The sequence below is a fragment of the Dipodomys merriami genome, unplaced genomic scaffold (genome assembly GCF_024711535.1).
Source record: "Dipodomys merriami isolate MVZ:Mamm:240054 unplaced genomic scaffold, mDipMer1.0.p SCAF_1, whole genome shotgun sequence".
Classification (NCBI taxonomy): Eukaryota; Metazoa; Chordata; class Mammalia; order Rodentia; family Heteromyidae; genus Dipodomys; species Dipodomys merriami.
Window position 1 is genome coordinate 102,342,066 of NW_027202270.1, and position 12,238 is coordinate 102,354,303.

Genomic DNA, 12,238 nt, shown 5'->3' on the forward strand with positions numbered 1-12,238 from the left:
TTTTTATATTTAATGCAATATTTATCTGTATTACAGTAATGATTGAAGCATTAAGGTGTATAAAATTGCCTGTTTTTATTAGTTTACTTAGTACACATATGAATGTCAATGCTGTTGTTGCTCAAAATGCCAAGGTTAAGTTGTAAAGTGTAAAACTTTACTATAGATAGATTGATAGAAGGGCTTCTCACCTTTTTATCTTTTAATCTAAGTATTGACTAGTGATAGTCTTTTTTGTACAGGAAACTTACAGATGACAAGTGTTGTTTTCCTTACTATTCATCATGTAAAACTTCCCTTTGAAATATCTTTTTTTTTTTGGGTCCGGTTGTGGGGCCTGAACTCTGGGCCTGGGCGCTGTCCCTCAGCTCTTCAGCTCAAGGCTAGCGCTCTACCACTTGAGCCACAGCGCCACTTCCGGCTTTTTTCTTTTTGCTTATGTGGTGCTGAGGAATCGAACCCAGGGCCTCGAGCATGCAAGGCAAGCGCTCTACCACTGAGCCACCTTCCCAGCCCCCTTTGAAATATCTTGAGTCATTCTTAGATGATAAGCAACTTTGAATTAGCAAAAATATTTTTCAGGGGCTGGGAAGGTGGCTCAGTGGTAGAGCACTTGCCTTGCATGCTTGAGGCCCTGGGTTCAATTCCTCAGCACCACATAAGCAAAAAGAAAAAAAGCCGGAAGTGGTGCTGTGGCTCAAGTGGTAGAGCGCTAGCCTTGAGCTGAAGAGCTGAGAGCTGAGGGACAATGCCCAGGCCCAGAGTTCAGGCCCACGACTGGACCCAAAAAATAAAATAAAATAAAAATATTTTTCAAGTTGTAAATATAACCTATTGCTTCACACTGGAACTATTATTACTGCTACTATCATGCAACTCTGTTGCAAATCTTAGAGCTTTGAAAGTTACCCTGAACCAGATGCTGGTGGCTCATGCCTATAATCCTAGCTACTGACTAGGCTGAGATCTGAGGATGGCAGTTCAAAGCCAACCTGGGAAGGAAAGTCTGTGAGATTCTTAGCTCTAATAAACTACTCAAAAAAAGCCAGAAGTGATCTGTAGCTCAAATGGTACTAGTCTTGAGCAGAAGCAGCTCAGAGAAAGCACTTAGACCCTGAGTTCAAGCCCCAGACAAGCCCCAGAACCAGCACGCGTGCACACATGCACACGTGCACACATACATAAAAGTACTATGGTTCTAGTAATAGGAATAGAAGAAAAAGGAAGGAACTGTTAGTTGTTAGAGAGATAGATGTCTACTAATGATTTACTCTGATTTTTTTTTCTATATTGTACAAATATTTTCATTTATTTGGTACCAGTGCTGAGAAGTGTTTTTGAAAAGTCCAGCCAACTCATTTGGCTGTGCCATTTCACTTTAGTCATTTGATGAGGCAAAATAATAAAAATAAAGTCAGCCTAAAGGAAGTAAAGAATTCATCTAACACATACTTCTCAGTTTGCAGCTAAGGAAACTAGATAGTACCAGAACAAATGTCCGATCTCCAGAACCATTGTGTAGGATCTCCTGAAATAATTTCATATTGAGGTCAGCATAGGATGTGTGGAAATTGTTCGTGTGGTTTCTGTAGTTAATTCTCAAGCATCAAGTGCTTCAGTAGGAAGCCTTTAAAAATGCCAGTTAGTTTGGCATTTGTTCTCTAAAACCTTACTTTTCCTCTGTCTGTGTGTGTGTTGGTGTCACACCAATCTTGGGTCTTAAACTCAGGGCCTGGGCATTGTCCCTGAGCTTTTTTAAACTCAAGACTGGTGCTCTACTACTTGAAACATAACTTCACTTCTGTCTTTTTGGTTGTTAGAGATAAGAGTCTCACAGACTTTCCTGCCCAGGTTGATTTTGAACCACATTCCTCAGATCTCAGCCTCCTGAGTAGGTAGTATTATAGGCATGAGCTACTGGTACCTAGCTTCTTCTGACTCTTACAAAACTGGTGATTTTTTTTTAACCTTCCCTTTATAATAATTTTATTTATTGCTGCTATTATGATGTGATTGTACAAAGGGCTTACAATTCTGTATCTTTATAATAGTTATATAAAGCAGAAGATGATTGCTATTGGAGAATATAGCATTTGATCTGGAAAGTCTTAAAATTTGTAATTTTTCCACATGTAAACATTTGTTAAATTTCCTAAGTACTCCACCACATGTAGCCACTAGCCACATCTGATTTTTGAGCATGTCTAATGAAACTAGATTAAATTGAGACATACTTTACCTATGAATTACACACTAAATGTACTGGGCTGGTAATTTTTTTTTTGGGGGGGGTGGGTCCTGGCTGGCTTCAAACCTCCATCTCCTGATATCTGCTTCCCAAGTACCTAGGATTACAGACTTGGCTTTATTTCCTCCCTTTCCCCACTTCCCTTTTTTTTTCTTCTACTATGTGGCTTTTTTTCTGGTCCTGGGGCTTAAACATCTGAGTCTGAGCACTGTCCCTGAGTTCCCTTTGCTCAAGGTTAGCACTCAACCACTTGAGCCACAGTGCCACTTTCGGCTTTTTCTGTGATTAATTGGAGCTAAGAGTCTCACAGATGTTCCTGCCTGGGCTGGTTTTGAATTGTGATCCTTAGATCTCAGCCTCTTGAGTAGCTAGGATTACAGGTGAGTGCCACTGGCGTACAACATAGCTTTAGTTTTAATGTTGCTAGTGGAATATTTTAAATTTCTATATCTGCATTGGTTATTTTAATTGTTCATATGGGTCAAAGCTCATCTTATGTTTTATTGAAATATTTTTAGATCTTTGTCCCTAAATTGGTTTCATAATAAAGGTTTAGTCATGACTTTACAATATAATATTTTATATTCTTAAATTTCTCCTGTAAGAGTGTGCTAGAGCTACACATCAGTGGCTCACACCTGTAACCCTAGCTTCTCAGAAGGCTGAGATCTGAACATCATGGTTTGAAGCCAGTCCAGGCAGGAAAGTTCATGAAACTCTTGTTTTTATAATTTACGAATTGTCAGGAAGGGAAATGGAATGTTGACATATGTAACTTTATATTTTTATTTATATTTTAATGTAGCTTGTAGATCCTGGAGTCAAAGCCTGGACACCTACTAAAGGAAAACAGAATGTAATTATGTTTGTTGGATTGCAAGGGAGCGGTAAAACAACCACATGTTCAAAGGTAAAATACATTCTAAGAAAAAGTCAAGTTTAAAGGTATAGCTCACAAAATACAACTCTTTCTTGCCTAGCATGCACCAAGCCAGATTCAATACTTTGTTTGTTTGTTTGTCTTTTGTTGGTCCTGGGGCTTGAACTCTGGGCATGGGTGCTGTCCCTCAGGTCTTCAACTCAAAACTAGTGCTCTACCCCTTGAGCCACAGTACCACTTCCAGCCTTTTCTGTTTATGTGGTGCTGAGGAATCGAACCCAGGTCCTCATGCATGCGAGGCAAGCACTCTACCACTGAGCCATCTTCCCAGCCCCAGATTCAGTACCTTGTACTGAAAAAAAGAAGTCATGAACATATATTTTTATAAATCAAGTTTTATGTTAAAACTGTTATGTATTCATGGTATATTATACTTGATAATTTAACATATCTATTATGCTTTTATATTTTTTTAAGGTAAGGTAATTGTCTTATAATTGTCTTGTCAGAATGCTACACTTCTGTATAATAATGGTGGTTTAAAAAACAAAAGCCAGGGGGCTGGGAAGGTAGCTCAGCGGTAGAGCGCTTGCCTTGCAAGCATGAGGCCCTGGGTTCGATTCCTCAGCATCACATAAACAGAAAAAAGAAAAGCCGGAAGTGGCGCTGTGGCTCCAGTGGTAGAGCGCTAGCCTTGAGCTGAAGAGCTGAGGGACAGCGCCCAGGCCCAGAGTTCAGGCCCCATGACTGGCAAAAAAAAAAAAAAAAAAAAGCCAGGGGCTGGGAAGGTGGCTTAGTGGTAGAGCACTTGCCTTGCATGCCTGAGGCCCTGGGTTCGATTCCTCAGTACCACATAAAGAAAAAAGCCGGAAGTGGCACTGTGGCTCAAGTGATAGAGTGTTGGCCTTGAGCTAAAGAGCTGAGGGACAGCACCCAGGCCCAGAGTTCAGGCCCCATGACCAGACCCCCCCCCCCAAAAAAAAAAAGCTGTTCATGTCCTTTAAGAACATAAATATGAGCCAGGCACTTGTGGGTCATGCCTATAATCCTAGTTATTCTTTTTTTTTTTTTTTTTTGCCAGTCATGGGGCCTGAGCTCTGGACCTGGGCGCTGTCCCTCAGCTCTTCAGCTCAAGGCTAGCACTCTACCACTTGAGCCACAGCGCCATTTCTGGCTTTTTCTGCTTATGTGGTGCTGAGGAATCAAACTCAGGGCCTCATGCATGCAAGACAAGCACTCTACCACTGAGCCACCTTCCAAGCTCTAATCCTAGTTATTCTGAAGGCTGAGGATAGAAGGATTGTGATTGAAGTCAGATTGTTCAGAAAAGTTCATGAGACCCTCTCTCAAAACTAAACAGTAAGGGGGTGAGGGGGCGTGGAGATGGGAAGGGGTGGGAAGGGGAAACAAAGGAGGCGGCAACAATGCTTGATAAGAAATGTACTCATTACCTTGCTCGTGTAATTGTAACCCCTCTGTATGGTATTTTCACAAAAAAACAAAACAAAATGGATTTGTAAAAAACAAAACAACAACAAAAAAACTAACCAGTAACCCGGTGGCTCATGCTTATGATCCTCACTACTAAGGAGGCTGAAATCTGAGGTTTGCAGCTCAAATCCAACACAGGCAGGAATGTACGGAAAAACTCTTATCTCCACTACCTATCAAAAAGAGAACCAGGGGCTAGGAAGGTGGCTCAGTGGTAGAGTGCTTGCCTTGCATGCATGAGGCCCTGGGTTCGATTCCTCAGCACCACATAAGCAAAAAGAAAAAAGCTGGAAGTGGCGCTGTGGCTCAAGTGGTAGAGTGCTAGCCTTGAGCTGAAGAGCTGAGGGACAGCGACCAAGCCCAGAGTTCAGGCCCCACAACCGGACCCAAAAAAAAAAAAAAAAGAGAACCAGTAGTGGAGTTGTAGATCAAGTGATAGAGTACTAGCCTCAAGCACAAAAGCTCAGGGACAGTGCCCAGGCCCAGAGTTAAAGCTCCAGGACCAGCAAAAAAAGAAAAATAGGGCTGGAGGTATGGCTCAAGTGGTAGATCATCAGCTAGCAGGTATTGAAGCATGAATCCCTGAGTTCAAACCCCAGTATTACAACTAGAAAAAAAAGAAAAAAAATAACGTGTAAGACATGATGTTGAGGGGAATGAACTTCTTTTTCAATGTCCTATTGTTCATTATATGGATATTTGGCATTTCTTTATGCTGTTTTAATGCATTGTGTCACCCTATGTCCAGAATTGGGTGCCTTAACATTTTTTCTTTTTCCACACTATAAATCTTAACCATATTTTAATTTGTTTGTGTCTGAGATGCATTATTCTTTTAGAGAGTCTTACTAATTTTTTTTTTTTTTGGTCATGGGGCTTAAACTCTGGGCTTGGGCGCTGTTCCTCAGCTCTTCAGCTCAAGGCCAGTGTGCTCTACTGCTTGAGCCACAGCGTCACTTCCGGCTTTCTAGTGGTTTATTGGAGATAAGAGTCTCACGGGAGCTGGGAAGGTATCTCAGTGGTAGAGTGCTTGCCTCACATGCATGAGGCCCTGGGTTCTATTCCTCAGCACCATATAAACAGAAAAAGCCGTAAGTGGCACTGTGGCTCAAGTGGTAGAGCACTAGCCTTGAACTGAAGAGCTGAGAGGCAGCGCCCAAGCCTAGAGTTCAATCCCCATGACCAGCAAAAAAAAAAAAAAAGAGTCTCATGGACTTTCCTGGCCCGGCTGGCTTTGAACCACGATCCTCAGCTCTTAATCTCCAGAGTAACTAGGATTACAGGTGTGAGCCACTAGCGCCCAGCTTTACTATATTTTTAAGCCTAATTAATAGAAGTTGCCCTTTTTCTTTGGTCGGTTGTGGGGCTTGAACTCTGGACTTGGGCGCTCTCCCTGCGCTCTTCAGCTCAAGGCGAGAACACTGCACTTGAGCCACAGAACCAATTCCGGTTTTCTAGTGGTTTATTGGAGATGAGTCTCACGGACTTTCCTGCCCTGGCTGGCTTTGAACCATGATTCTCAGATCTTAGCCTCCTGAGTAGCTAGGATTACAGGCGTGAGCCACCAGCGCCTGGCTAAAGTTGCCATTTTTACCATTGAGTCCTGTTTGCCTTATTCAAGTATCTTTAATAATACTGCTTTCCAGATGCATTAGGAACATTGGGTGACAATGTTGTCAGACACCTTATATTCATACACTGTTTTGTAGAATGGGAACTTCTTTGTACAACTTAATAATAAGAAAATGTTAAAATAAAAAAATAAAAAATACTGCCTTCAGGTAAACTATAAGCAGTTTTACTTCTAAGTAAAATCAAAATGAATGGAAGAAATTACATGCCTAATGATGTTTTATAATGTTTTTAATCTTCCTTTCTCAGTTAGCATACTTTTACCAGAGGAAAGGTTGGAAGACCTGTTTGATATGTGCAGACACATTCAGAGCAGGTAAGGTGTATGTTGCAGTTTAAAATTTGTTTTGTGCAATTTTTATTTTCAAGTTTAAGGATTCATTAATTCTTTATCTTTTAGGTGCTTTCGACCAACTAAAACAGAATGCTACCAAGGCACGAATTCCATTCTATGGAAGGTTGGTTACTACCTTTTCTTTTACACTTTTATGCTTCATCATGTCTGTGTTTTGTGAGTTTTTTCCAAATCTTTTTAATTTTTTTTTTGTCAGTCATGGGGCTTGAACTGAGGCTTGAACCGGACACTTTTGTGTTCAAGGCTAATGGTCTACCACTTTGAGCCATAGCACCACTTCCTGTTTTCTGGTGGTTAATTAGACATAAAAATCTCAAAATTTCCTGCCAGGGCTGGCTTGGAACTATTTGGATCCTTAGATCTCAAGCTTCCTGAGTAGCTAGGATTACAGGCATGAACCACCAGTGCCCAGCTTAGTTATACTTTAATTTATACTTTGTAGATATAGTCTTTTCTGGGCCAAAATAGGGATGTAATTAACAACTTACAACTTAATATGACCTTGCTGATCCAATTTGGTGTGGATCAGAGGGGAATTGCTTAGTTTGTAATTTTTCCTCTAGTTATCATACTTCCTGGTATGCTCTACTACTTCCTTCTGCCTTTTTGTTCTATTATCCTTTTTTTAATTAAAAAAATTTAGTATGAGGATTTGAATCCAGAGCCTCATGCTTGTTAGGCAGGTGCTCTACCACTTAAGCCACATAGCCTTTTTGCTTTAGTCATTTTTCAGGCCAGGGTTTCACATTATTGCCTAAAGACAGCCTTAGACTGTGATTTTCTTAGTTATGGCCTCCCAAGCCTCCTACGTAGCTTGGCATGCATCTGGATGCCCAGCTTATTGATTAAAATGGAGTTCACTAAAATTTTCCTCAGCTCGCTTAGAACCATGATTATTCTGATCTCCACTTTCTAGTAGTTGTCACTGTAGATGTGAGCCATTACTCCTGGATAATTTTTCAAAAGTTTTTAAATAGGGTGTTCTTATGTAACTCAGATATGTATCACCCACCATGACTGACTTTCTCTTGTTTCTTTTAAGACCTAACTGAAGCATTGCATCATTAAATACACACTGGTACACAGACTGGTAAAATGTTTTTATCAATTAAAAGCATTTAGTAATTGGGGCTGGGAAGGTAGCTCAGTGGTAGAGCGCTTGCCTTGCATGCATGAGGCCCTGGGTTTGATTCCTCAGCACCACATAAGCAAAAAAGAAAAAAGCCTGAAGTGGCGCTGTGTCTCAAGTGGTAGAGTGCTAGCCTTGAGCTGAAGAGGACAGTGCCCAGGCCGAGAGTTCAGGCCCCACGACCGGACCCCCCCCCCAAAAAAAAAGAAAAGAAAAAGAAAAAAGAAAAAAAGCCAGAAGTGGCGTTGTGGCTCAAATGGTAGAGCGCTAGCCTTGAGCTGAAGAGCTGAGGAACAGTGCCCAGGCCCAGAGTTCAGGCGCCAGGACCGGATACACACACACACACACACACACACACACACACACACACACACACACACACACACACACACACACACACACACACACACACACACACACACACACACACACACACACACACACACACACACACACACACACACACACACACACACACACACACACACACACACACACACACACACACACACACACAAAACATTTAGTAATTTTTTTGAAAGTGTGTTCATTCTAAAATGATTTATATTCTAAATTATGTCAAGTGGAGATTCTGAAATGATTAAGTATGTGGTCTATACATATTAGAATACTTAAAGAAGTCTAGATTCAATTTAGAAGGGCTTAATTTAGAGGCTGTTTAAGAGGATTTCCATTTTGTGGCTGGACAAAAGAAGCCAAACCATAAAAAAAAAAAAATTTTAATCAGCTCAGTCTGAATCCTAACTACCTACTCAGGAGGTTGAGATCTGAGGATCGAGGTTCAAAGCCAGCCCAGGCAGGAAAGTCCATGAGACTCATCTCCAATTATCCACCAGAAAACTGGAAGTGGTGCTGAGGCTCAAATGGTAGAGTGCTAGCCTTGAGCTGAAGAGCTGAGGGACAGTGTCCAGGGCCAGAGTTCAAGCCCCATGACCGACCAAAAAGAAAATTTAATCATATTTTAATAACATTTTATGTTAACTTCTAACATTAAAGAATATAGAGCCGGGCGCTGGTGGCTCACGCCTGTAATCCTAGCTACTCAGGAGGCTGAGATCTGAGGATCGCAGTTCAAAGCCAGCCCGGGCAGGAGAGACCGTGAGACTCCTATCTCCAATAAACCACCAGAAAACCGGAAGTGGCGCTGTAGCTCAAGTGGTAGAGCGCTCGCCTTGAGCTGAAGAGCTGAGGGACAGCACCCAGGCCCAGAGTTCAAGCCCCACGACCGACAAAAAAAAAAAAAAAAAAAAAAAAGAATATAGATAGGGGCTGGCACTGGTGGCTCACGCCTATAATCATAACCCTAACAACTCAGGAGGCTGAGATCTGAGGATCATGGTTCCAAGACAACCTAGGCAGATCAGGTAAGAGTCCTTGAGACTCTTATATCCAATTAACTACAAAAAAAACTAGAATTGGAAATGTGGTTCAAATAGTAAAACACCAGCCTTGAGTTTCAGAAACCAAACGAACACAAGGCTCTAAACCTAAGGCCAATGGCTCATGGCTGTAATCCTAGCTATTCAGAAGGCTAGGATCTGAGGATCACAGTAGGAACCAATCTGGGCAGGAAAAGTCCAAAAAACTCATCTTCAATTAACCACAAAAAGACAGAAGTAGAGCTATTCTTTTTTTTTGGTCGTGGGGCCTGAACTCTGGGCCTGGGCACTGTCCCTCAGCTCTTCAGGTCAAGGCTAGCACTCTACCACTTGAGCCACAGTGCCACTTCTGGCTTTTTTCTTTTTGCTTATGTGGTGCTGAGGAATCGAACCCAGGGCCTCATGCATGCAAGGCAAGCTCTCTACCACTGAACTACATTCCAGCCCCTGGAGTGCTATTCTTGAACAAAAGAGCTCAGGGCCTCAGTTTAATCCCCAGGACTGGCACAAAAAAAGAAAGAGAAAGAAAGAGAGAGAGGGAGGGAAGGAGGGAGGGAAGGAGGAAGGAAAGAAAAAAGGAAGGAAGGAAGGAAAAAAGGAAAAAAAGCACAAGTCCCTGACCCTCGGCACTAAATGAATGAATGTGATTGTTTTTACTTTTTCAGAATAGATTAAAATGAAGGAATAGCAATCCCTAAGTTAATAGTATTTGGAAATTTTTCTCTTGTGGCCATTGTCAAATCATTTGTGTTTGTTAAATAGCTATACAGAAATGGATCCTGTTATCATTGCTTCTGAAGGAGTGGATAAATTCAAAAATGAAAATTTTGAAATTATTATTGTTGATACAAGCGGTCGCCACAAACAGGAAGATTCTTTGTTTGAAGAAATGCTTCAAGTTGCTAATGCTATAGTAAGTCACTTTCCATAAAACAACATTTTTTAAAACTTTAATTATTTAATTATGAAGTCTGATTGAGTTTATAGACTATAACTTACTAGTTGCCTGTAAGAGAAATTCAAGATAACATTTATTTTTGGGCCTCCGTATCTGTGTGGTAAAGAACTTAATCTTACTGCTTTTATTGTCCAATGTAGAAAAAATAAAAAATTGAGAATTAATTTTTGAGATTGGAGGCATGCTAAGGTAAAGTGCCAGCCAATGAGTAAAGCATGAAGTTCAAGTTCCTATCTTACACACACACACACACACACACACACACACACACACACACACACAAGAATTTTTAATATATGTTGTTTCTTTTCTGTGTTATTCAAATTCAGTTATAAATACTACTTTAGGTGAATTTTGAAAGTTTTTCCAGAATGAAGCATTTAAAAATATTTAATTGTCAGTGTGATAACTTTAATATTGTGATGAGAATACCATGGAGGATACGTGGGAAGAAGCAGTTTATAGATCATTTACAGCATATAGTAGAAACTCATATTGTGCCATTAGTATGCTAGCAGTGATTCTTTGGTTAGTAGTTACTACTAAGTTCCTTTGTAGCTATTATTTTGACCAACATGGGCCAATATAAGAAATATTGTCTTAGTCTGTTTTACTCATTTTGGTTTCAGTATGTAGTTTTCTATATTTTTATTTTCTCATTCATTTATATTTTTCTTAGAAGGTATTTTTCCAAATCTAATTTTCCCTTTTTTTTTTTTTTTTTGTGGGTCGTGAGGCTTGAACTCTGCCTGGGCACTGTCTCTCAGCTCTTTAGCTCAAGGCTCTACCACTTGAGCCACAGTGCTACTACCAGTTTTCTGAGTGGTTTATTGGAGCTAAGAGGCTCACAGACTTTCTTGCCCTTCCTGCGCTGGCTGGCTTTGAACCAGATCCTCAGATCTCAGCTTCCTGAATAGCTAGGATTACAGGCGAGAACCACCAGCACCCGGCGGTTGTTTTTTTTTTTGGAGGAGGGGGGCGGTGTTAGTCATGGGGCCTGAACTCTAGGCCTGGGTGCTGTCCCTGAGCTCCTCAGCTCAAGGCTAACGCTCTACCACTTGAGCCACAACTCTACCTCCAGCTTTTTTTTTCTGCTTATGTGGTACTGAGGAATCCAACCCAGGGCCTCATGCATGCAAGGCAAGCACTCTACCACTGAGCCACCTTCCCAGCCCTAATTTTTTCTTTATTCAGGCCTCAGCTCGCACAATTTTTCCAAAGAGGCTTTCCTTGACTAGCTAGTCTAGAGATACCTCCTATATCTTATCTTATATGTGCCAGGAGGACTAGGATTGTCTTATTTATCTCTATCTCAGGAACTATATTCTGCCTGAATTATAGTACTTGCTCAACAAATATTGATTTAGTGAATATTTATAGTAAATACTTTATAGTTCCTAATGGTGAATTTTACTAACAATCAATAAAAATGTCTCATTTCTGTTTAAACTTTCTAGCAACCTGACAACATTGTTTATGTGATGGATGCCTCCATTGGACAGGCTTGTGAAGCCCAGGCTAAGGCATTTAAAGATAAAGTTGATGTTGCCTCAGTTATAGTGACCAAGCTTGATGGTCATGCAAAAGGAGGTGGTGCACTCAGTGCGTAAGTATTGTTGATGCCATTGTCCTATATCTTGGAGTTATATGATGTGTGAACATTTATAAGGGTTTTGTTTGTTTTTGTGCTGGTGCTGAGGCTTGAACTCAGGGCCTATACTCTCTGTCCATGAGCTTTTTCTGAAGACTAGCATTCTACCACTTGAGCCATAGCTCTACTTCTAGCTTTTTTTTTTTTTTTTTTTTTTTGGTAGTTTAATGGCTGGCTTTTTGAACCATGATCCTTAGATCTCAGCCTCCTGAGTTGGTAGGATTACAGGCATGAGCCACTGTGCCTGGCTTTATGAGTTTTTTGGGTTGGTTTTTTTTTGTGTGTGTGCCTGTCCTGGGCCTGAACTCAGGGTCTGGGCACTGTCTTTGAGCTTTCTTGCTCTAGATTGGTGCTCAACTATTTGAGTCATGTCTACTTCTGGCTTTTTGAGGTTAATTGGATATTAGAGTTCATGGACTTTTCCTGCCTGAGCTGGCTTTGAACTGCCATCCTCAGATTTCAGCCTCCTGAGAGTAGCTAGGGTTACAGGCATG

At 41.0% G+C, this 12,238-nt stretch overlaps 1 protein-coding gene across 5 annotated transcripts in view; it reads left to right on the forward strand.

Annotated features, from left to right (window-relative positions):
- Nucleotides 1–12,238, forward strand: part of LOC138830169 (signal recognition particle subunit SRP54) — a 100,970-nt gene that overhangs the window by 24,165 nt on the left and 64,567 nt on the right. For all 5 annotated transcript variants that reach the window (XM_070026652.1, XM_070026618.1, XM_070026609.1 and 2 more), the window contains 5 exons: nt 3,054–3,158; nt 6,501–6,567; nt 6,652–6,709; nt 9,898–10,048; nt 11,551–11,699. In XM_070026652.1, coding sequence (XP_069882753.1) covers nt 3,054–3,158; nt 6,501–6,567; nt 6,652–6,709; nt 9,898–10,048; nt 11,551–11,699 — 530 coding nt within the window. The remainder of the gene's footprint in view (nt 1–3,053; nt 3,159–6,500; nt 6,568–6,651; nt 6,710–9,897; nt 10,049–11,550; nt 11,700–12,238) is intronic.